The sequence below is a fragment of the Monomorium pharaonis genome, chromosome 2, assembly GCF_013373865.1.
Source record: "Monomorium pharaonis isolate MP-MQ-018 chromosome 2, ASM1337386v2, whole genome shotgun sequence".
NCBI lineage: Eukaryota > Metazoa > Arthropoda > Insecta > Hymenoptera > Formicidae > Monomorium > Monomorium pharaonis.
In genome coordinates, this window is record NC_050468.1 from 16434671 (window position 1) to 16461160 (window position 26490).

Below are 26490 nucleotides of genomic sequence, written 5' to 3' on the forward strand. Positions count from 1 at the left end.
AGGCAGGACAGCATCGAGCAGCGATTCAACGGCACCATCCGGTGCCGTTAGTGAAACAGGCATCGAGAGACATTGAGACAGGATACATTGACCATTGATTTGCACGATTATACTTAAACGATTAAAGATGAACATCAGTGCGTCAAAACATTCGTGTCATGTGTAAAACGATCCAATCTATCGTGTTTGATTCTTTACGTTTCTTAGAGAGATAAACCGAAAAAAACAATAGGAAGTTAATTTAAAAAATTTAAAACTCTGTAGTTGGATTTATCTGTGAGATCCTATTTCAAAGCTCTATATTGTTTTGCATAAAAACACATTCTAGATTTTTTTTCTACATAAAGATATTGGAGATCAGACTTACTACTAGCTATATATGCATAACACTAATATTACTTATAAGACTAGTGGAGAACATACTTTATAAAGTATAATATTCTTCGTTATTTATATACGATATTCTAGAAATTATACATTTCTGAACAGCAGAAAAGAAAAAGATCACTAGACCAGATTATTAAAAAATACTTTTCTGTATCAAAGGATTAGATACAAAATAAAAATTAGAAGATAAAATTGGAACAAATTACCAGCCAATTACATAATACTACCGATTTTAAGTACATTTTACAAAAAATTTAAAATAAAATTTGATTGCTAAGATTTGATTGCTATATATAAAACTAAATGTTAAATAATTACAATATATTTGGATATCTTATTGATTTTAGTATAGTAGATTTAATAATCTCTACAATAAGCTGAAAATTTGCATTAATTATAAAAAAATAAAATTTTAATTACTAATGTAAATTTATCCATATGCTTACAAAATATTAAATATTTTATTATTGCAAATATAGTAAAAATTTCTACTTTATTATGTTTTATTATATTTTGATTCTAAAAATAACTTAAAATTTGCGTTTTAAAACATTATATAAAACATTATATATTATATATAAAATATGATATTTGTGCAATCGCCGTAAATCTTTTAAATTAAAATTTTAATAATACATTATACAATGTTTGATTGCATAAACTTTTCTATAAAATTATTATATAAATTTTTTATATTTTTAAATTAATAAAATATTTTTTAAGTCATTTCTGCTTGTTGTGTCAAAGTTAAGGATGGAGATATAGATCGTTTTACTACACTGACAACGTTTGAGCCATGTGAACTAATACTAGTTGATGAGATGGTGTTGAGAGAATGTAAGATAGAAGGAAGAAAGCGCACGAAGAGCCGGAACATATTCATATAACTCCGGAAACATCTACGTAAGTACTCTTTTATTCGATAACACAATGAATGATACAATGGTTCCTGACACGTTCATGTTTTAATGGTAATAACATCGTTAAATTAAAAACGTGTCAAGCCACATGATAATCTTCTTTAAAAAAGATAAAATTTAGTCTCCAGTAGTATAAGTTTGCAAAAATCTTGTTTTGCAACAATGTTAAATAAAATATAAAAAAATTAATAGACAAAAATACTTTACATTATTTTAATAATAATTCTGCGTATTAAAATTTCAAAAAATTTTAAATAAATATACAAAATATTGACAAATAAAAATCAGATTCTCATTGCTGTCAGTAATAATTATCAATAATAATCACATCTCTTGACAGATGACTAGTAATTTTATTGATGATGATTGAGTATAGTTTTTCTCTTTCTTATTGATTTGAAGACAATTTCCATAAGAGAGATCCAATTTAAATCTAATAAATACATTTTTAAATACTAAGCGTTAATTGTCGTAATATGAGCAATAAAATATATAAAATATATAAATATTGCATCAAGAAAATAAATCGCTTAGAAGAATTTTTTTTAACTGATTTGATCTATAATATATGATTTCTTTATGTATAAAAATAAAATATAATAAACATTATACTCTTTCTAAATTATTGTTCTTTGTTTTTTTAATAAATTAATATAAATCGCCATTTTTAAATTAACAACAAGAAGTACTTATATAAATTAAGAAAAAAAGGTCTATAAAACTAAATATTATTGAAATTGAGTTATTATCATAATTAAGTCACAAATTTTATAATAAATACTAGTTTCAAAAATTTTAAATCTTTTCTTTATAGATTACCTTCAGATATGTCAACTAGTGTGCAAATACAAAAAATATAAAATACATACAATATGCATAGATATAAGAGATACATTTGTGATGCACATAAACAGAAATTCGATGCACAAGACCGCATCATGCAAGTGCGACGAGATAAAGTGCGAGATTGTCCTTAGATTTGTTCTTCGAAGGATTTTGTAATTGTGCTTGAAATTGATATTTTCATAACGCATATTAAACAATTTAGAAGAAAGGAAAAAAAGACACAAATATTCCTGCTAATAATTTTTTCTACTCGATTTACTTCTCTATTCTCTATTCTTCGTGCTGCAAAATTGTTGAGAATTGCCGTTATGATATATCTACGGATATTTGGACATAATGTGTCACAATGGAAAATGAAAGAAAGACAAAAATACACTTACGCAATTTTCTCGCTTGGCGATCTCCAAGGAACATCATCATCCATTTCATCCTCCGATTCGTCAGCCTCATGGTCCAAGGATTCTTGACCAGGCAGATGTAACGTTGAACTAGTTAACATGTCTGGTACTGGTAGAATACTTGGTCTCCTGCTTCCTAAAATATTACAAACAGAAGGAACTTCCTCTCTGTCTCTCTGTCTCTCTGTCTCTCTCTCTCTCATATATAATTTTTTTATTTTGTATCTAACATATAAAATATCAATATTTTTATGTATTTAAAGTTTATTTATACATTTTATTATAATCAAAAGAAACTATTTTTAAGTATATTAGTAGAAAAGAAACATGTTAATTAAAATAATTTGGCTTTTTCTTGTCAAAAAGAGTTAAATATCAATAATACTTTATAAATTTTAATATTAAAAATGGTAATTTTCTACATTATACATATTATTTAATAAATAATAATCTAATTTTTACTTAATAAATAGTTATTTATCAAATTAAAATTTAAAAACATAGATATAAATAGCCAGACACATATATTCTTTTATTAGTTATAAAAAGTCTTTATTTAAAAAATACTTTTTGTATGTATCATAAAAAATGTAGAAAAAGAAATGCTTTACAAACAAATTTTTATAATATAAAATATATCATATAAAATAAATATCTTTTTTTTATTATATTTATATTAACTTAAAATGAAGAAGGAGGATATCAGCCAATTTATATATAAATAGATCTCGCCAAAATTGTGTAAATAGTGATGTAAAAAGCACAACTGTATCTATTTATATTTGAATGTTGTATCTGAATTTAAATTTTAAAGTCACCGAGAACTAGTTATTAGAAGTTGTTAGTTAGAAGTAAATTAGTATACTTTATTTTAGCATACTTTAAATTACACGCAAAGGTATGAACACGCAAATGTAAAAACAGTAATTTTAATTAAATTTTGTTGAACACAATTTTAGATGGTTTGCAATTATCAATTTTATTTGTATTGTCAATTAAAATCCAGTTCATATATTTAGCAAAAGATTATATAGAAAACTAATGTAGATAGAATTTTTATAAAAACAAAAACGATAGATATAACGAAAATTTTAGTTCGTGCTTCTCTATTTAGAAGAGAGAATAAATAGAAAATAAACAAATTAATATACTTTTGCCCCAATTGGAAGGTATTTACTGTACTAATCGGCTAATGATAAAAACTGACCTCTCCTTTGCGTTAGAATTTCAGGACTAAGCAGATTGGGATTCGGATCGAGAGATCGTGGCACGTCAAGATGATTTCCCGTGATTGGTGTTTGTGGCGTTGATCCTCCCTCTTTTAAGCATTGCCTCGAGTCCCCGAATCCGGTGGGATCGAGATAAGTCGCTGTAACATATAAGATTGACCGCGATAAGTGATTCTAATATTGAGATTGATCCTCTATAATATTCAATGGTTTTAAAGCGACGGATATTATCGGAAAAGAAATGTCTTCAGCGGAAGAAATGTCTTCGTAACCGATAAACAAGCAAGAAATATGATATTATTAAGAAAAAAATGTAATTTACTGTATCTCACGAGAAAAGAAGCACTATCTTGTCTGGCTATTTTACGTATGTTTTTTGTTGTATGTATATGCGTAATTATGTTTACGTGTTCCCTCAATATCAAGAAGAAGTTTAGCGTAATTTTCAAATCATATACAAACTGTGCACTTTATTTTTATGTTGTAACAACTTAGTAATCAATAGAAATATACATATACAGTGTGTCTAGAAGTAAACACTTTCAGAATTAGTAATTGTTTGACATCAATGACAGATTTAATATAAATTGCATTTGCCAACAAATTTCTACAATACTTTCAAATTTATAGCTAATATTGCCACAATTATTTTAATAAAATTTAAATATATAGTAAACATATAATAAATAAAAAACAAGTTGTAGATGTTATAAAAAAATAAAGTTCACCCAAACTTTAATTAAAGACCGGTATTTTCCTCACAATAAAAATCTTTATTAAAATAAAATATCTTTTGATTTATTTATTGGTTTAATTATTTATAATTCCAAAAATTTATAGTTTAAAATTATTAATTGATATTTAATATTCTTATAAAATTACGATTTTTTCTGGGACTATTATATCTTCTATATAAATTATTATTTCTCATTTATTTTTATTGATTCAACTTCTTTTTTATTTTTATTCATATGTACTTGTATTTTTAATTAATCTATGATATATAAAGTTATCATTCATCTCGTATCATATTGCAACCAAGATTAACTTGAATGCTAAGCATAAAGCACGCAATGGAGCGAGCAATATTTTACAATATAGCTTCACAGTTTCCTATTCAGAAACCACACTTATTGAGGGTCGTTGTTGACGAATGCTGAATGGCGCATGAAGAGTATATGCACGCAGATTACACATAAAGCGACGTGCAAGCGACGTACACATAAACCACATCAAGAAAGACACGAATGAAAAGGAAGGAATCGGTCGACATTTCACTCGGTTAATCTTCAACTAACACTGTATATAGAGATTTAATCGCACGTATGATTCGATATGTATTATTATCCCGATTCTTACACGTAATTTCGTTTTATAAAAACGAGAACTTTGTTAACAAAGGGATTTAAAAATTGTTGAATTATTTGAACAAAATAATTTTATTATTTTATTATTATTTTACGATAAATGACAAATACTCGGTTTATCTAGTAATGGATTTTCATATTTACAAAAATTTATATGTGATGGACAGTTCGAGTTTTTACGGAGAATAAGGAGAAACATAAGTATTTAAAATAGTTACATATATTAAAAAAGTTATTATAATTTTTTAATTAATCAAAATAAACTTATTTATAAATTTGCATTATAAAACCACCGTCGTTTCCTTCTTTCTCTGAAAATAGTGCTTTACTACTATTTTATCAGTTACCACTGCGTTTCTACATTGATAGCTGTAAGCATTGTGTCTTATGTATGTGTATATGTATGTTATGATATGAACATTGAACAAGTACCTATATACAAACGTTATAGACAATTTTCTAGCAATATTTAACAACTATTAATGCGACGATAGTGCTAAAAAAAAAAGAAGTAAACCTAAGAAAGTATAAAATTTTTATGCTTATACCAATTGTAATCAGGTGCTTATTTTAAAAGATTTATTAATTTTTTGTATCAAGTAGTTTCTCTGAAATTCTTTTTCTTTTAAAAGGCTTAGTTTTAATATAACGTAATCTTTAAATCTATAAAAGAATCAATTTAAAATAATCATACTGATTTTCAAAGAGGTAAATTTTTTTAGTTAAATAAATATTAAGTAATTTAAATTTAATTATTGGGCATCAATCAGTCCTGAGCAGATTGCATCAAATTCTTTAATCAATACGTGAACAATATTAAAATCTTTTTTGATAAGAATTTTCGAATCTCTCAGCCTGCAGCTAAATTTAGGAATCAATCATAAAATTTATATATATATAATACTACATCTATAATGTAATAATTTCAAAAATTGAGTATTGAAAAGCGCGACCTGACGGACTAAAGGATACCATACTTTTTCAATTAAATAAGAAAAAGATAAAAGTAAAAAGAGAAAGAAAAAGAAGCATAGCGCATGCGACACTCACGGTGGACATTGGATGCGAGTAAGTTGTAGTGTTGGGTTGGTATGGGCGTGCTAGGGAGGACCTGCAAAATAACCTGCGGTGGCAACGGGGCCCTATGACTTTGAGGACCGTTCGACTGGTCCTGCGCACGGGGCCCCGTGCAGGTCTCCTGTCTGCAGAGTGTTTCGCTTGTCAGCGTAATGTTACAACTGTTGGAAAATCGTTGGTGCGCGTCGGCACCGTTGCTGATTGCTGTACCGTTCCCGTCGCCGCCACCGGTGCAGCTGGTTGATATCGTCGTAGTAGTTGTCGTCGTCGTCGTCGCCGATGTTGCCCCTGTGGCCGCCGTTATAGCGTTGGTCGTTGGGGTACTCATTGTCGACCCGTTATTCGCAGACGTCGCGTCTGTCTTTGCCTCGACGATCACCTGCGTTCCCTCGCCAATAACGCCCTGATTATTCGCGACCACAAATGCAGAATTTTCCTCCTTGGTGATGCTCATGTAGTAGCAAGTATCGGTCTTCTTCATTATATGTCGTGGCCCTGCGTATAGAAGTATATCATTGGTGCACGAATGTGGCAGCCTTTCAGTCTGTATGAAGAACTAATCAAACTAATTAAACTCTGCTGTTCTGTTTGATCTATTTGATCTAAAATGTATTTTACTTTTCTACTAATATTTTTATATTAAAAAAACTTTTTTTCCTGACATTTTATAATTTCGTTCGTTAATGCAAGAATTAACATCTTTTTTTCTGTAAAATTTTCTTTTATTTTTTAAAGTTTCTCAATCATGTATAACCGATCAATAAAATTAATTAATTATTTAAAACAAAATATAAAATCTAAATTTTAAGATCATTTTATAAAAAATCTCTTTTTATTTAGTTTTTATTTCACTTAAGAAATAAAAACCTGGAAATTCAAGAACATCCAGAGAAAAGTCTGAAAGACACCGGTAATGTGTGTCGTGAGATTACCAGGATTCAACAGAATAGTGTCCTCGTAAAATTCCGGAAGTTCCGCCGGTCTGACTGCGACAAGCGCAACTCCGTATTTCCTGTGGCTGTGGAAGGACGCGTAGGTGAAGGATTTTCCCTCATATTCTCCGAAAAAGCGGGAGTCCCCGAGAATTATGTGATAAATCTCGTTACCGGAACATTTACCATATAATCTGTGCCATTCTTCTTGTGACTGTTGACCTTCTCTGTGAAGAGGTGGATTTCAGTTCAAAATATTTCTATCTTCATGTAATACTTATACAATATATGTATAATGTTCATGACGTACAATTGCATATAGTAAACGATACACAGATTAAACAGGCATTAGGAGTCAGCGCTATAATTAATGTATAAAAGTTTTATAATAAAAGAAGAGAAATCTTTACTTTAATTAATACTACTTAATAAATATTAACATAACTCCGTAAGAATGGTAAAACCAAGGATGGCGAACAATTAAGCTAAAACGTTTGATTTGTATATCATTACTAATAATAAATGAAGTGTTTTTTTATTTGAAATTTTTGTGCATTAATTATATTGCTGGGTCGTAATGTTTAATCGTTATTAATGTTTAATTGTTATTGATAGAATCTCTATCAGAAGTCTTAGATATTTACTAATTTATGTTGCAAGGTAAACGTAAAAATATATTTTGTTGCATATTATTTTGTTATGCGTTATGTAAATGCATTATTGCATTTGAGAAAAGTTTGCAATTCCGTACATATGTTTGTAATTTGATAACATACATTTTGTCGGATACATTAAGAATGAAAATTAATTTTCACCTTAAATGTTTAAAGATATTAAATAAATATTTATTAAAGTACAGAAACAGTCCATGTGATGTCCTGTATGCGCTACAAAATGTGCACGTGGCTATCGTATGGTTAAATTTGGCTATGGTTAAATTTGTAGTCTATGTTCTACAGTACATTTTGAGCACTTACTGTCCTCTGGATGTGTGCAGCAACAGGGTAACCAATGTCGATGCGCCGGGACACGTGCAATTATTTGCCAAAAGGGCGTATTTAAATTCATCCTCGCATACCACGTGCTCCGCGAATTTCACGTGGAGCTTATTTTCCGGACGGAAGATTTGAACATATTGAGGAACATTGGGTGCAAAATCTTTCACAGCCCATGATCTACAATTGCCAAATTCAGTTTTTTTATGAAATTTAGACATGTTCAAACACAAATCATAAGTAGGCTAGAAAAATTTATTCACAATACAATTTTACTATTTAAATGTGAAAAATAATTAAAAAATAAATATATATCATATATTAAAAAATATATGTACATATATTTATATTTTTTAATAAAATTTATATCTTTTCAATTATATATAAACTATTTCTTTCACATTGCAATGCTTTGCTGTATTTCTTAAATAAAAATGTTAACATCTAAAATATATTTTAGATTTTCACTTTCCATTTTTTTAGTTATTTTATATATATATATATATGTACATATATATATATATATATATATATATATATATATATATATACACGTGTGTGTGAGTATGTGTACAAATCCTTTTCCAATCCAGGACTTTATTAGAATCATTGGCCAGAAAGTCAATGTCTCAAAACACTTACTTATAAGTTAACTGCGTTTTACAACTAAATTTAAAAGTAAAGGAAGTTAAGTGATTAAAATCAACAGAGCAGCTTAACTTCTATTTAAATTCCAAAGTTAAACTTAAATGAAAAATGTCTGAGATTCGCGGAATAATATTATGACTGCAATGTTCAATCCTTGTAACGTGAAACTTTACATTATAGAAAAAGACAAGTAAAAGGAAGAAATTGAATTTACAACGACGATTATAAGCTTCGTTAACGAAGCTTGTACTCAACAGTTTTTACTGATTGCTTTACCTGAGTATCGTGTGCTCATCAGCAGCGGTTTTGTCAGCATAATTTCTCGCTGCCAACACGAAACAGGCTTCTGCCTCATTCATCCTGGCTCTCGCAAGATCGCCATCTTTCAGGCAAGAGCCCTGTATATAGATCACTCTCTGTGCCCAGATTGGCACTTGCAGAATCATCCGCATTGTGGTATCAAGTTCCATCGGTGATAAAAGTACCACATAATAATCCTATTCGTATTCAAATCACACAGATTTCCAATCATTAAAAGTGACAAAATAAATAAAAGCATAAGAGCATATTATAGAAAAAAATATTTAGTGTTGTGATTATAATTTATGCTCCCAATACTTTATCAACTATTATCTTAGATCTTTATGCAAGGAATGTAATCACAATGCGTTTATATGTAATTATTTCTTACAAAAGATTAAAATTGCTATTTTTTCAATAATTGTTATGTTATTCAGCAATATTTTAAGAAAATCTTTTTAATAGCAGATTGTGTTATACTCGTAATTAAAATTAAGCTCAACGACACGTTTAAAAATTAACTGTCTTGACTACTTTAATTATGATAAACTAGGAGCTTGATAAAGAATTTTTACGAGATCAAGTCTAGGAACAAATATTCTCGTCGTCTAACCTGTAGCAAAGGATGAGCGTAAAACTCATTTAGAAAGTCCATAATGGTGTCGGCTTGTAGTGTCGTACTGCAAACTACCACGTGCTTCTCGCTTTGCGCTCTGTGCGACGAATACGAGCCGCCCAGCTTCTGTCGCTCCATCCATGTGAAAGCTAACTGTTCGAACTGTAATCAATATGAGATAATAGTTATGAAATCGACTAATACCTGCATAAACTGAATCAAGACGGAAAACTATTTTATTTGTAAAATTTATGAAATAAATAAACCAAATATATACAGAGTGATTCAGAATGATCCAGGTGTCCTTGCAATGAAATATTCCTGAGTTAATTCTGAGACAATTTTTCCTTTACAAAAATTTTATCCAAAACTTACTTTTTGAATTATTAAATAAAATACGAATCACAACAATAGTTACCGAAAGACAACAATTTTCTGACTGATTACTGTAATTGCGTAATCTGTAATTACTGTAATTCGAATTGTTTCTTAATGAGTTTCTTAATAATTCTGAATAAAAAATAAGCTGCAGAATAATAACTCGGTAGCCGTTAATAGTAATAAACCGATAGATTTATAAATCACTCAATCGAGTAAATTCGATGCCTATTATGTGACAAGAAAGAAAAAACTTATGACTTATTGATACTTATGGGTTTATTACATGTGGAATGTTACATGTACACTGGAACCCCGCGTTAGCGTACTCCGCGTTAGCGGAAACTATCCCCTCCATATGCACTCGGCCCACATGAGTAGCGTGTGTGGGGGATAGCAATGAGCAATGCGGTCGCGTATTTCACGGAGTGGGAGTGAAACCAAGCAATAGGAGATAACCCCGCGTTAGCGGACTAAAGCCCCGAACAGTCCGCTAACACGGGGTTCCAGTGTAAAGTATTGTTTATTTCCAGTAAAATTATTTATTCGTCAAGCAGTATGAAGACATCAAATTTGTAATCACCCGCGTTGGATATGGTGAGTCGCGCCGCCCGTACCTACCTTCTGTATGCCTCCCGTGATTCGGTAACTATTTTATTTAATAATTCAAAATGATTTATGAGGTAAACATTTTTAAAAAGACATTTTAATGTAAAAATATTGATTGCGGTTATTTTAAATATTCACAAAAATGTTATTTTTAATATCTTGCACGAATCAATGTAATAGCAATTCAGCCATCACAATTTTATGCACTTTTACTTAAAAAATTTTAATTACTCTTATTAAATTTGATTATTCAAGAACTGATGAGTTTAAGAATGCATCTCTTCTGCAAAGATACGAGCTTTTACGTTAAATTATTTTACCACATCTATGTTATCTCGACAATAATGCGATTCTATTGTCCAAAATCGAATTTAATCGAATGTGTGGAAACGCAAAGGACAGACATGAAGAGAAGGTGGGTTGACACATCGTGTTGAATTGGCACGTATCTCGTGTGCGATTGGCAGGCAATCTGACAGACAAATTACAGCGACCGACGAGGCTTCCGTTGAGCGCTGCGCAATCAGTCGACGCCGACAGACAATGAGTAGACACGAGTTGCTCTTGTCGCTTTGTGCAATTAATAATATTCTTTAGTCGATTGAATTCTCATTAAGTGCAAAATCAATTCAACGATTAAATCGAGATTAAATATGACTTTTTGTTTTATATTTTCCTTTTTATATAATATCGCTCAAAAGTTTCAGTATGTCTATGTTTTTTGCATTAGACTTATCAATATTTAAATCAAGAGATGTAGCATCTCGCGCCCAATATTTGTTCTTTTGTAAAAGAGATGCTACAGTATCATTTATAGAAGGAAAATAATGTATTTTCATAAACTTTTAAAAGTTTTAAATATTGTTTTACTTTTGTACATACGAAGAAGACTTTTCTAGTAAGATTGCAATATATAAAGTATATATAAAAGTTATACAGAAGGTATCTCCAAAGAAACACGATTTCTCATATAACGCATGATGTATAACATGATATAAAGTAATATTCGCGAATAATATCGTTAACGAGACTTTGACGTATAATAATGTGAAAGGTTCAAGCTAATAGAAAGTTTTCTTAGTAAGATATTTACAACGATCAAAAGAAAGGTTGCTATAGTAACATACATCCTGAACAATACACAAATCTTTGTTAGCATGTGCAGTTATTACATCGATATAACCGTCTTTTCTTAGAAATCCATTTTCAAATTCTTTTTAAAACAGGGACAATGTGAACAGTATTGAAATAATACTGTCGCCAATAATAAATAATAAATAATATATTTTGCTTAAAAAAACAGTAATGCATTCTAAATTTGAATTTAATTTAAATTCTCTCTCTCTCTCTCTCTCTCTCTCTCTCTCTCTCTCTCTCTCTTTCTCTCTCTCTCTCTCTCTGTCTTTCTATTTATCTATCTGTCTATTTTAATATATTTTATTGTTAAATAATATAAATATAAATATATTATAATGTTAATGTTAATAATAATTGTAATATTTATTTTCTATTAAATGCTAACTCAAAAAATGAATTCCTTATCTTTTAACTTCCTTATCTTTTAATAAGGACCAGAAATGAAAAAAAAGTGTTTTTAAAATACAGTTTGTTGTAAAAGGTAGCTGTTGTGTCCATATTAAGAACCCCAATTCCTAGCTTCAGATGTGTCTTAATTTTTTCAAAAATTAACAATAAATATAAAAATTTATCGGATTAATAAATTACTTAATAAAATAATGATGCTTTTTACTAATAAAATAAAGATGCTAGAAAAGCAATTTTTGTAACAAATTACAATTTAAGAGCATGTTTTCACCTTTGGTTCTTTCCTTGTAAATAAACTAATTCTGTAATTAGCTATCTTTATTAAAATCTTAATTAGAAAATTGTTACTTATAAGTTTATTAAAAAAATCTTTATTTCTATTTCTTATACTTTAATAATCTGTGCATCAGTTCTTCTTTGCAAAATTAATTTTCTTTTTACGATGACATAGAAGCATGTACGAAACTTGATCTCTGCTCCATGTACATTCCTTGCACATGAGAAATAAAAGCATTATATCCCTAACGACCGGAATAAATATTTGTAAAACGACAAGGGTCAACTGTGCGGCAATATGGTAAGACATGTTTCGGTACATTTACGGTTTCCCTACGGCGTAACTCGAAAATATCTATAAAAGAAGTCCATGAGGCGAACATCACTGCAACGATCACAACTGACGTACATTAAACAAAATAAATACGAATTTAGTACAATGCTACACCTTTACACAAACTTTTTAAGGCATTATAGTTTCTTTATTAATGTAATCAAATATAATAAAATATATATCAAATAAAGATTAGAGAAACAAAACTTTACAAGCTAAATATAATACACATATTATAGACGCTTTATTTTACTTATTAATTCGAATATGTTAAAATGTGTCACACACACACAAACACACACACACACACACACACACACACACACAACATATATCTAAAGTGCACGCGCGCGCACTTTAGATATATGTTGAGGAATTTGTAAAATATCTATAAATATATTTATTTTTTAAAATATGTAATATAAATACCCACCTGTGTTGGTAACACTATAAGAGCCACACAGATCATAATGACCATATAAAGTTGTGAAGGCCAAATGTCTGGCACGAAATCCCCGTAGCCTACCGTGGAGAACGTTACCACAACGTAGTACGTACTTTGAAATAGATTTAAATGCCTGTGCCCCGCTCTCTGAAAGTGCTGAATCCCGCATACGCTGAAATGAAAAATTCATCAGATTACCTTACAATTAATCGATGATGATCACGAAAACAAATCTCGGGATAGTTAAAGTCACTTTACATGCGTCCGATACATAAATCGACGACATAAATCGGCGTCGTTTGTAACTGTACTGTTGAATTGCGGCTAACATAAATTCACGTTTTCTATAGTCGTGCCGCACTGCAGACAATGTCTCCTGCATTTAAATTGCAAGCCATTGAGAATCAGGAGTTTATAGTCATTCACTTAAGAGGGCACGTATACATGGTCCGTAATTTGAGCCATTAACAGCTTTAAGATAATTCTCGTCATTATTGTTTATAATTATGGAACGATAAATTTTAACAGCTAGAATATTAGGATTCAGATCAATGAATATTTGAATATTCACAATATTCAATAGAGATAATATATATTTCTTTTATTTTTCTAATATACTTATATAAATATTGTATACTAAATATTTATATTATAAATATAAAAATACGTATATGTGTTATTTATACATATATTTATTTATTAGATATCTGTTATTAAACATATACCGCTTTTTAATTCTGTAAAATGTTTCATCATTTACAATTTTACAATTTGTAAAAAAGCATACATTAATTATTTAATTTAAAAAAATTGCAATATAGCAATGTAAACAGTAGCTTTAAAAGTAGATAGGAAACTATTTTAGAAATGCTTGACAAAATATATAAAATGTATAAATTTGTTAGAAAATTAATAATATTTTAAATAAAAAAATATAAAATTTAAAATAAAATTTAGAAAGATCGCGACTAATTATGATATATGATTTTTGTATTTTTATTACTAATATTAATTGTCAACATTCAATCATTTGTAACAATTTTCCAATTTATACATATATATAATTTTTATTATATATTTTGCACACTAATAAAAACTTTTAATTGGTAAACGTTTTTCTTCCAATCAAATCAATTTGCGCGCGACTATATATTGACAGATTTGCAAAAACCAATCGCAATTAGTTTAACAAACTTCGGTTGCTTTTTAATCAATCCGACGTCAACTTTCAATCTGAGCAAACAAATTTATATTACTCAATGAAGAGTACTTTTCCTCTCATCGCAATTTCTTTCATTCAGCAACGTCTCACCGCAACGAAACGAATGCACAATTAGTCTGACCACTCAAAGCAAAATAAAATGGCACCCTCGATCGTTCTTCGATCGTAATGGAATTGATGTAACAGTATAAGAAAAGGAAGAGATTGAACTCGATTGTGAGGAAACCATCGCCTAGTATAAAACCGGCCGGCGTTTATAAACGGCCTGATATCCATTATGCATGCGGCCCCGTTTCTATATCTATATCGATGTATATATTTGTGCACCTTGTTCATTTTTCCTACCTTCCTTTATCTGCTTGCGCTATCGCATCGTCGTGCTTCCGTTCGACGTGTCGTGACAGTCGAGCGTGCCCCATCGCACGTTAATTAACAACAAATGGATCGATGCTATTTCATATATTTCACTAGTATACCAAGTATAAAGTATTGTAAGTACACAATCTATTCTTTCCCCTTGCATGTTTTATGTATGATTAAATTGACTTGCAACTTTTGCCATTTGTAAAAAATACAATTTCATAAATAATGCAACAATAAATTAATAATTGTATAACAAAATATTGTTATATGTATATATACTTTTATACTTACTAATCTTTATTATTTACTATTCTCCCCTTATAAAAATGTAATGCTGGACAGTATTAAATTAGCACTGCTGTTAGTACTTTTAATGCTCAAAATAAACAATAATTACTGATCAATTTAATACTGTCCAGTATTACATTTTTATAAGAATGGAATTTTGCAACTTCTAATATGATGTCTGGATTTCTCTTTTTGTTGAATCTATTATAATTCAGTTACACTATAACTTAAAAATAAGTGCATGTTTTTTAATAAAGGCATTAATAAAGACACTTTAAACAAAATTAAGAATTATTTTTTTATGACTATATTTTAGTAAATTAAAAAATGTATATGCTTTTGGCAATTAAATTCCATTAATTTATAATAATTTAACATAACTTAATTAATAAGTTTTGTTCAGTTATAATGTATTACAGATTCAACATTTTATAGTTACGATTACTTAGAAAGATGGAAATATCAGAATACGTATTTTCAACAATACACTTCTGAAAAGCGCCGAAGACGCGTGAAAAATGGGGTAAAATTAGAACTGTCGTTTTATCTTCAATATATCTTTATACGTTGGCTCACCGCGTTTTCACGTACGAACGGATAATAAAGTCACGCATTTTCGTTAAAATTTTTATTGTTCCCTATCCAAGCGCCGTTTGTCAGCAACGTTTTTGCTAACGAATCTCATCCGAGTGTACGTGACGGTTCCAATTTAATCGAACATTATTTCATGGAAACAAGCAACGTAATCGAGAGAGATTCTTTACTATTCGTTAACAGAGAGTCCTTATAAATTGTCCTTACAAATTGTGCCTCAAAATTTCACTTTATTTCATTTATTTTATAACAAAATAAATTGTAAAATTTTATTGAAAAGGATTAAAAAAGATTTTATGGAATATCTATAAAATATAAATTTTTTAAATAAAGACTAATAAGAAATTTAGGATTTTTTAAGATTTCATAATATCCATGCTTGTGTATATGTAATTCTATTTTTTTAACAAAATTTTAGACAGAAAACTGTTCGTAACACTTATCAGTTGGATCCATCATTGAATGTATAATTACAAATGCAATATGTGCTTGGCATACGTAAATCAATGCTTGCTCTATTAATTCTGTGAAGAAAGCTTATTACATTCATGTAAGCAGATATTCCGTTAATAAACGGTTATTCAGATAATTTCTGTTTATTTGAGATAATTAATATTTAATCGTAATGATAATTATTGATTAAATTTGATTAATAATTGAAGACTTCATATAAATAATATCATAATATTTACACCTTTAATTATAAAATTGGAAAAGCTTAACATTCGCATTGATATCAAAAGTTAGATTTTGTAAATCAAAATTATATGCTATAATAACAAAAACTGCTTATTGTATAAAATAAAGTATTATATTAACAAGTGCTACGATGGCATAAACGTCAAAATTATGAAAGGTGCAACTTGCATATTATTAAGAATAATGAAGTGCATGTAAACAAAGATGGAGGTAGAATTTTCACATTCAAAGGTTACTGGCATGATATTTTCTCTGTACACAACGTTAACATTTGCAACACTTTTTCAAGCAAAATTTTTTATAAATAATTAGATAAAATATGGATTAGCATTTTTCTTTCAATCAAATAGTTGAAAAATAAAAGTTTTAAAAATATAGCGCTAGTAAAAATTATGTACGATAAAATTCTTGATTAATCTTTTATGCATAGGTCCACGTGTGTGTGTGTGGAGGGGGGAATGCACATGCTTTTATATATATATATATATATTAGGTTTATTTGATCTGAGATTGTTAAACCAATGTTAGTTAGATTTGTATCAAAAGCGTTATAATTTTAGAAAATATGTGGTTTTTTTTTTAAATATAAAAACGTTAGTCACATAAAAGTATCCGGCTATCTTTAAGTAAAGCTGGTCGCTTTTAGTAAATCGACGATTAAACCTGCAGATTCAATAGTGTACTGTATTGCATGCAAATAAAACTGTAACGCTTATTCGTGCATATTATGTTCGTGGTACAAAAGTCAAGCTGCTCGTTTGCCAATATAGGCAATAAATGTTTTAAAACAAAGGAGATTACGTGAATTCTGCAGCTAGTTCAGTCGTAAGGTAGATATATTTAATAATTAACATAATAAATATGAAATTCTCTTACTCTTTCTCTCTCTCTTTCTTCATTCCTTTTTCTAAAATTAAAAACTTAAAAGATATCAAAATATGCTAAAAGCCTCAGCAATATCAGAAATAATAGACTAAAATATATTGCATGTAATTAATATTACAAAAATTGTATTCAAATCTTTCTATTGTATTCAACTGCAATGCTTAAATACTTTTCATAATAGCTATAGAATCATTCATTCGTTCCTTTCTCTAGTTATTTCTTTTCATCTCGATTGTAAGTGCGACGACTTTTTTTCGATGTAACGTGACGCAGATTCATCGTATCACGACGTGCTACACTTTTGCACCTTGTCCTTGTCGTAGATAATACAGCTGTGCAAGGGCGAGCTGGCAAGTGCGCCGCTCTAGAATCACACCGTAAATAATAAAGCGTCGCGATCGATGATGATACCAATCCATCTGCACAAGCCAGTCTGCGGTTATTTATTAACGCCTGTCCCACATTGCGATCTGGGTCGATCAGGCGTGTTTCGTCATTTCCTCACTCGTCCCTAACATTGTAAAAAGACAGCTGTTGGTTACAATGATTTGCTCGTGTCTATGTGTTAAACTCACTTTAAATTGATTTACCAAAACAGATCCATTAATTTTTGTTCCTTTTTTTTAATGAAAATCGCACTTTTAAATGTATACATGCATGTTATATTTAATATAATCAATAATGTATAGCTCTATGTATAGCTATATGTATAAAGAAAATAAATAGAAGAAATCAACGCAATCTTATATTTGTATCTTTCTTTGTGAATAAAATCACTGATGATGTGCTGTCACGATAAATGCTATAATATTGATATTTCAGTTTAGTATCAGTTTGTTATTATCATTATAACAGTTGAATAGTACAAAGTCTTCCAATTATTTTAATTGAAATTAGTTTAATCTGAAATTAATAATATCATAAAATATGATGTTAGCGTTAAAAAACAACTATAAATGTTAAATGTAAAAAATCCTAAAAAATACAATTGTATAATTTAAGAAATTATTCTTTTATTACATTTTTTATGTTAATACAGATCTGACAGTAGTGTTTAGATGAATATTGTATTTAGATTTTGTATAAGTGTATAATTATTAAAAGTTAGTTCTTAATATGTATGTGTCATTAACTTTCTTGCATTTCTTAAATAATTTTAAGCGTTAAAAAACAAATTATAGTTTATTTTTGAATAAGATTTTACAATATTCTATATGTAACGTTTCACAACAGTTTTTGCTTAATAGTTTAATGTATGCTGAAATTTTAGCGATTTGTCATTAAAGTTGTAAATTGTACCGACTACATGTAACGAATCGTTATATTTTTTTATAGTTACGAGGCAAATTGCTATCTATTCAACAGCTAGTATCTAAACTTTTACGTAGAATTTTTTTCATATTGTAGAATGGCAGCTACAAATTATTTGTGGTTTGCAACGTTTACGTCAATATGCAATGACGATTGATGTTACGAATTCCACCATTTGGATATGACAAGCATTTGTTTTTTTTTACACCTGTATAGTCTATATCAATTTTTAAAAACTCGTGACGAATTTTTCAGCCAAATCACAGCTTTTCACGCTGCAAATTGCTCATTGCAACTTTTCATTCTTGTGATAGGAATTCATAAAAAGTATTTAATTTTTAAAAGTTCTTTGGTGTTGATTTATACACTATGTTAATATATGCATTAATTTTTATATTTGTCATATGTGTATTGTATTTTAATAATTAAATTGTAATGTTTTGATTGTAAACACATACATACACATGCACATACACACATAAATTTTAATTAGATAATTTCATTATTAGGTAATTTTATATTTTATAATTTTATTTAATATAAGTAACGTAATAATGCGTGCGCGCGCGCGCGTATGTGCGTGTCAGACATTTGTCTTAATAATGAGAAAGATATAAAATTACTTAATTACATAATTATCTAATTAATATTTTTCAATCTTTCTCTTTCTTCCATTTTTGTCTCATTCACTTACTCACTCACTCCCTCTCTCTCTCTCTCTCTCTCTCTCTCTCTCTCTCTCTCTCTCTCTCTCTCCCTCTCTCCCGTTCTCTCCCGGTCTCTCCCTGTCTCTCCCTGTCACTCCCTGTCTCTTCCTGTCTCTCCCGGTCTCTCCCGGTCTCTCTCGGTCTCTCCCTGTCTCTCCCTGTCTCTCCCGGTCTCTCCCGGTTTTTCCCTGTCTCTCCCGGTCTCTCCCGGTCTCTCCTCGTCTCTCCCGGTCTCTTTCTGTCTCTCCCTGTCTCTCCCGGTCTCTCTCTGTCTCTCCCTGTCACTCCCTGTCTCTCCCTGTCTCTCCCGGTCTCTCCCGGTCTTTCCCTGTCTCTCCTTGTCTCTCCCTGTCTTTCCCTGTCTCTCCCGGTCTCTCCCGGTCTCTTCCGGTCTCTCCCTGTCTCTCCCGGTCTCTCTCTCTCTCTCTCTCTCTCTCTCTCTCTCTGTTTACATTTTTCTTTTTATTTTCTTTTTTTGTTATCATTAAATATGTCTATTATAAGACATTTTTTAAAAAAGTCTATATTCTCTTAAATACTAATTTTTAACTTGAAATTTTTGTGTAGTTTTTCAGCTAGTATAATTTAAGTTTTATCAATAAAATCTATTAACGTATTAACAAAAAATGGTCACGTTTGTAAAATATTTAACTATTAGGCACATGTCTTATATTAGGCACCTCTATCTTATTAATGTATTTCAATATTTCTTTCTTTCTATGTTGATCTAAAAGTTCGTTATAGTTTGTTGAAATAAATACTTGTAATATATCAAAAACGACTGACAAAATTACATATGTAAATTTTATTTATTTTCGCAATCTAAGCTTTTTTTCGGTCGCATTTACAGATACAACTTTATTAGAAGATTAAACAAGACGAACCGCAGTCTTCTACGGCTTGGATTTGTAAATAGGAACTCGTACTCCGGCCAGGAAACTTTTCTCGTTATTCGGATAATACAATAAGTCTCGCACGCCGACAAATGAAATATGTTCGTTATGTAAACTTAAATAACGCGCGAATGCTCTGGTGGAAACTTCATTATAGCAGTGTCACGATTCAGAGTCCATTGTGATATCAATTTATAATTGCTAGCATATATGTCACTGCTGTCGTCTTAAATCAATCTTAAGTACAATGACATAATATTATTAAAACATACTATCAAAAGTTACATTTTTTACAACATTTTTTATTCGGATTAATTTTATTTTTTTAACAGACAGATTTTAAAACACAGAAACATTTACTAAAAATACACAGATAAAAATTAGATTTAATTTTGTCTTGAATAAGATAATTTTATATTAAAGTTCAAATAGCTTTTAAAAGAGTTTGTTGAAAAAGCAATTATTATCATATTTATTAATTAAATCTTACTTAATAGAGATTTATCTACAAAAACATTGATTATTTTATTTATTATGCACAACAAATAAAATTTTCATAATTTAATTTATTAATACGGTGAAAATTAATAGAGATATAGGTATAAGTTTCTCTAAAAAAAAAATTAAAATCTCTTCTAACTAATTCAACAAAATCCTAATATATATTACATATAAAATATTAATTTATATGTAAAATTAATGTATAAATAAAATTATCTTTTCTTAATTATATAATAAATTACGTGTGCAGGGATACAAATTTAATTCATTCCGCATAATTATTTCCGCAACGACTAGAATTGTTCTATACGTTTCAATTATTTCATTAAAACTTGCGGAAGAAAGATTTGATATAAATTAAGATTCGCATAATACTAAATGAAATAAATGAAATAAAAATTGAGATAATAAAAAATAATTAAACATGACAATTTTGCCATAAATTATTCAATCTAACACCAAAGTAGATAATGTTTATTGTCGGTTTATTTGTGCTCCTATACATAAAATTGATATTTGTGTAAATTAATTCAATATTGCCGCTTCAAATATTGATCCTACAATTTTCAGCTTAATATGATTGCCACTATTATTGGTTCTGTTATATTTTATTTTTTCATTTTAAATATAATTGAACAATTTTATTTTCCATATATTTTACTTTTTACATATATACTGAATAATTTGTTCATTTGGCTAAAAAAAAGTTTAGGATATTCTTTAATAACAACTAATTTATTAATATTTTAAGAAAATTATTTAATAGTATAGAGTACTTTTTAGTTAGATCTTCTTAAAATAAATATTTTTTCCGAAAACTTGTTCCAGAAGCAGTACGAATTTACACAACTTTATTTGCAAATGATTATTTCTATTAATTATAATATGTAATATCGAAACATTTACAATCCTCATACACGCACACACACACAATACTAAAAAATAATTAGAAAAAATTATTATATAAATGCGCAAAAAAATATTTACTTTTATGTTTTTAATTTTTGTCATTTTTATATATTATTTAAAAAAGTAAAAAAGATAAAGAAAAGGATATAGTATCCTAAAGCTATTTTTGAAAATAGAAATGTGCAATAGATATTATTTTATTTTTCTTGTAAAGAACTCACCTAGTAAAGACAAGGCACAGTAACGTAGCACTAAGGATCATCAACTGTTGACTTAATGCCGATTGGGATTTCTGCATTGCTCGGTGAAGGTCGTTCTGAAATGTAATTAAATTGACCGCAAATTAAATTTAAACTTGACGTAAGTTACAGCTAATTTGAATAAGATACTTACAAACATGTTTTCTAAAGAGTGCTTTGCTAACCAGCAATTTAGAAACACCGGAATGAACAGATGTCTCATTGGCGGGTACAATAACTGCAAATATAATAGGAACATTTTCAGTTTCGTTATTTACCTGATATTTTATTATAATATTCTGCCCGTCATAGATTATAATTAACACTGCACTTTTCAATGGTTTGTGAATTTATTACGGATTTAATTAACTCCGGCCTGTTCAGCCATATGCTCAAGAAAATGGCTTTCAATACAATCGCTTTAATTAAAGCATAACAAAGCTCTTTTAAGTTAATAAATATTTTATTTAAAAAGATTAAATATAATAATTATTATTATTTTAAATTGGCTCGACAAATAAAAATAATGTTTCTTATAATTATACATTTGTAAAGAAATAAAAAAGAAATAATTTTGGTGTATAATTTTTAGTAAAATTATACGTGCTTATATCAATTGCATGTATTACATATCTTTAAAATATTCTTCAAGTAATTTTTAGTAAAATTATACGTGCTTATGTCAATTGCATGTATTACATATTCTTAAAATATTCTTCAAGTAATTTTAAATTGTCTTTTTGTGTACTTTATAAGAAACATTTAATTTTCTTAAATCATAATAATTAACTCATTAGTTGGGTTTGTGCTATAATTTATCAAGTATATAATGACCATAAATGTTGCACCTGTTATTTGATAGTTACAGATATTTATAATGTAAATATCAACGCGACTGCTTGGTTTGAACATAAATTTACTCATTATGCTTGCTTTGCAGCATCAAAGACCCATATTACATTAGATAGATAGAGCATACATTTACATATTAAATTCTAGCGCGTGCACTGACTTTAATGAAAAATTATAATTAAAAAATGTCATATATCTAATTATATATATCGTTAATAAGTTTAAATATGTATTGCTGTAACATTTTTCTCATCACATTTTCACTTTATAGTGCAGAATTTAATTCCAGCATTTACTTCGTTTTATTTATATTTTAAAATTCAAAAAAAGACAAAATAAAAATTGAAGAAATTATAGATAAATAAGTTTAGTTTTTTCAAAAATATTGTTTTAAATAAATTTAATGATTGTCTACAAATGTATGTTAACTCTTTCTAGACATTGTCATAGACGGTACACGCTATACTTTCACTTGTCGCTATATAAAACATAACTGACATGTCCTTTGGCCGATTAAATCCTCACTGTAAACAGCTTCTTAGGGAAAAAAGTCAATCTTTTCTATTTACATTCTATAGTAATGTGCATCTTTTCTTAAACTGCTATTTTGAAACTGTTACTTTTAGAAACAGTCTGTTTGATAAGAGCAAAACTTTTACATAAAAACGAGTAGACAAGAAATTCAAATAGAAGCCAGTAGAGGGACCTTTTGCTTAAGATTAAAATGTTCAATTAATAAAGCTTCAGTTATTATTCGTGACAAAAAAATATATTTTACCGTAAGTGCCAAATGGGTAAAAATGATGTTAAATTACTGGATTAGCTGTCACAGTCACCGGATGCAAATTGACACCGAAAATGTTTGATCTTCAATAAAGTTTAAATTTCATAGAAAGAAAATTTTGTCGGTCAAAAAGTTAATTTAATTGAAATGGAGATCTTTATCTCAAGAATATACCATAAAATTAGTTGAAAATATACCTCGGAGACGCCAGGTAATTATTAATGATGAAGACGACTGGACAAGTTATTAATAATAAAATATTACAGTTCTAACATCGTTTCAATAAATTGTCAAGTTCTGCTGGACAAACTCTTATCAAACAGACTGGTAGATAAAATCCTGCAGATTACATAATATCTATTTCAATAGTGCATACATTTATGATACGTCATATACGCATTATGTCCAAATCACACTAGTGCTTGTGTCTACATTTGCTTTTATATCTTTTGATAAATCAAAAAGGAGCTTTATTCTGAGTAATCAACAGATGCAAACGCAAACCCAGACTCCACCAATCACTAATATGATTCAAGTACTATACATACGCGATGCGTGTTTATACATCTAAAATATGGGCTAACAGCCCATAATGCAGCTTATGGGTTGCATATTGAGCATCACAGATTACGGAATAATTTAAAATAAAAAATCGTTCAGATCTTTGAATTCCTATGTCTGTATACAGAGGATTAAACTTAAAAAGTACAATTAATTATTTATTATTATATTTTCTTAATTATTAATATTAAACAATTGTAATATTACGCAAAATTAACTAAAAATATTTATTTTTTAAAGTATTAAAAAATTTTTTAAATTTTATTTTAAGTCTTTTTATAACTGCATTTGTTACATTTTTTTGGTATATAAGAAGTTTATAAATAAGTGTGAACTTATATATACATCCAATTTACACGCTACATAAACGTCACCGCATAATCCAAAATTAATGAGGTTAAGTTAATTAAATTCCAAAGCGCAATAACCGTGCACGTAATGTCGTTATGTATTGTCCACTGTGAGATAAAGGTTATTCCCTATGGGACATGTAAAAATCGATACATCATAGTCAAGCGTATACAACTTGACGCGAATAAAGTTCATGCATTTTCACACAAATGCGGTTATTTATGTATTTAACATATATAAATATTTTTTTTATAAGTTTTTATTATTTAACATATTAACTCTTAACTATAAAATTGTGTATAATAATAATAATGAATGTAATAAAAAATATTATTTATTAGAATTCTAAAATTTCTGTGTATAGAGAAAGAGATATTATAATTTCTCAGAATGTACATTCTGTTTAATAATTTTGTTACTAACCAATATTTTAAATAAAAACACACATACATTTTGCCAATATGTTATTAAAAAAAAACTTTAATTAATTCTAGACTCAAAATTATAAAATATATAACACATAGGATGTAATTCATACCATAAAAATGTGATAAATGCAGTTATAAGAAGACCTATAAACCTCTAAAAATTTTAAAATAACGTTCAAAAAATATGACGATGCTGCATAAAAGATCAAACAAAATAGGAATAATAATGTGACCTCTTTATTAAAATAGATTTTAAAAAATAGTTTTGTTTAAAAAAAATAGTGTTTCGTTGTAATAGAGGAGAGATATGTACCAATATCGGCATAGATTTTTAAAGCGGTCTCCTTTCATTTATCGGAAATATTACACTTTGAATGAATATCGATAAAGACATGAATATCTGTTTAAATTTAGATAATTGAAAAAAAATAGTTTATACGTTCATGCCTTTTTTTTCTATATAAAATCTACAAAAAACAAAATCTTTGAAAGTAGAAATAAAATTTGCACATTTTTCTCTTGCAATTTGTGTTTAAACAATAGCAAGTAATTTATTAATATTACATTATTTTATATATTTGTAGTTTCCTAAAACTGTCTTCCTCTTTTATATTTTTCTCGCAGTGTGGTTTAAATCATAAAATGTTAAGAATAAAACGGTATATTTCTCCATGATAAATAGACTATAAGCTTAGTAATCTCACATCTATGGAATTGTAATCCTATAGATTTGTTCGCATTGTAATCTCCCCTAATTTTTACTTGAAACAAAAAGTACATGTTAAGGGCGTTTGAAAGAAGCAAATATGCTAAGTGCAAAAAGTGCAAACAACGCGAACATAACATCACCGTTTAGTAACATCGTCAAAGTTACTTTAACCTCACCTGTAATAAGCTTCACCTTCAATTCCAATTGTATAGCCATATTCGGATTGATGACGCAAAAAAAGTTTGCCTGTTAAAGAGTTTGCCTGTTAGGTAAAGCCTAACAACATAAAACTTGCAGAAAGAATAATATGTTCAAAATAAAAATTGACAAAAAATAAGATTAACTCTTCGATTGTATCCTGCCTTTGGAGTCTACTCTTTCTCAGACGTTGTTAAGTTGTTTTGCAAAAACATTGATTATTACAAAATACAAAACAGTATTATAAAAACTATACTATTGGAGAGATAATATTTTTTATAGTCTGTATTTTTCTAGTTTATATTTAAAACTTTTATTTTTGTTTAAGAAATGCTATTCAAAAATTGATAAAGTATGCCGATATTGGTACCTGTCTTCATATATATTTAACCAAAATAAAAAGCAAATACCTATACATATATATATATATATTGCAAAATATATATAAAATAAAAATAATATAAAAAATCTATAATACATGTAATGTAAACTACATATTAATGGTAGAACTACAATTAACTTATCAAATCTATTTGATGTATTTCAATATGATAATTTTAGAAAAGTGATTGTTGAGACATCAATATATTTTAAAGACTACATATTAAAAAAATTTTTATTGTTTAACTTTATACAATTTGAAATGTGTACAACCGAATAAAATATTAAATGCAAGAAAACAAGTGCAAACAGC

General features: G+C 28.4%; 1 protein-coding gene across 19 annotated transcripts in view; it reads right to left on the reverse strand.

Annotated features, from left to right (window-relative positions):
* The window catches only part of LOC105837723 (potassium channel subfamily T member 1), a 213675-nt gene that overhangs the window by 13617 nt on the left and 173568 nt on the right, over nucleotides 1-26490 (reverse strand). For 18 of the 19 annotated variants that reach the window (XR_001139167.3, XM_012682753.3, XM_012682752.3 and 15 more), the window contains 10 exons: nucleotides 22068-22151; nucleotides 21896-21990; nucleotides 13291-13474; nucleotides 9713-9877; nucleotides 9076-9296; nucleotides 8134-8331; nucleotides 7157-7383; nucleotides 6198-6719; nucleotides 3759-3920; nucleotides 2534-2687 (listed from right to left, as the gene is read on the reverse strand). Coding sequence is in view for 18 of the 19 variants with exons in the window: in XM_012682753.3 (XP_012538207.1) it covers nucleotides 2534-2687; nucleotides 3759-3920; nucleotides 6198-6719; nucleotides 7157-7383; nucleotides 8134-8331; nucleotides 9076-9296; nucleotides 9713-9877; nucleotides 13291-13474; nucleotides 21896-21990; nucleotides 22068-22151 (2012 nt within the window). In the remaining variant the exon portion in view is untranslated. The remainder of the gene's footprint in view (nucleotides 1-2533; nucleotides 2688-3758; nucleotides 3921-6197; nucleotides 6720-7156; nucleotides 7384-8133; nucleotides 8332-9075; nucleotides 9297-9712; nucleotides 9878-13290; nucleotides 13475-21895; nucleotides 21991-22067; nucleotides 22152-26490) is intronic. The other variant, XM_012682758.3, reaches the window with a different exon arrangement.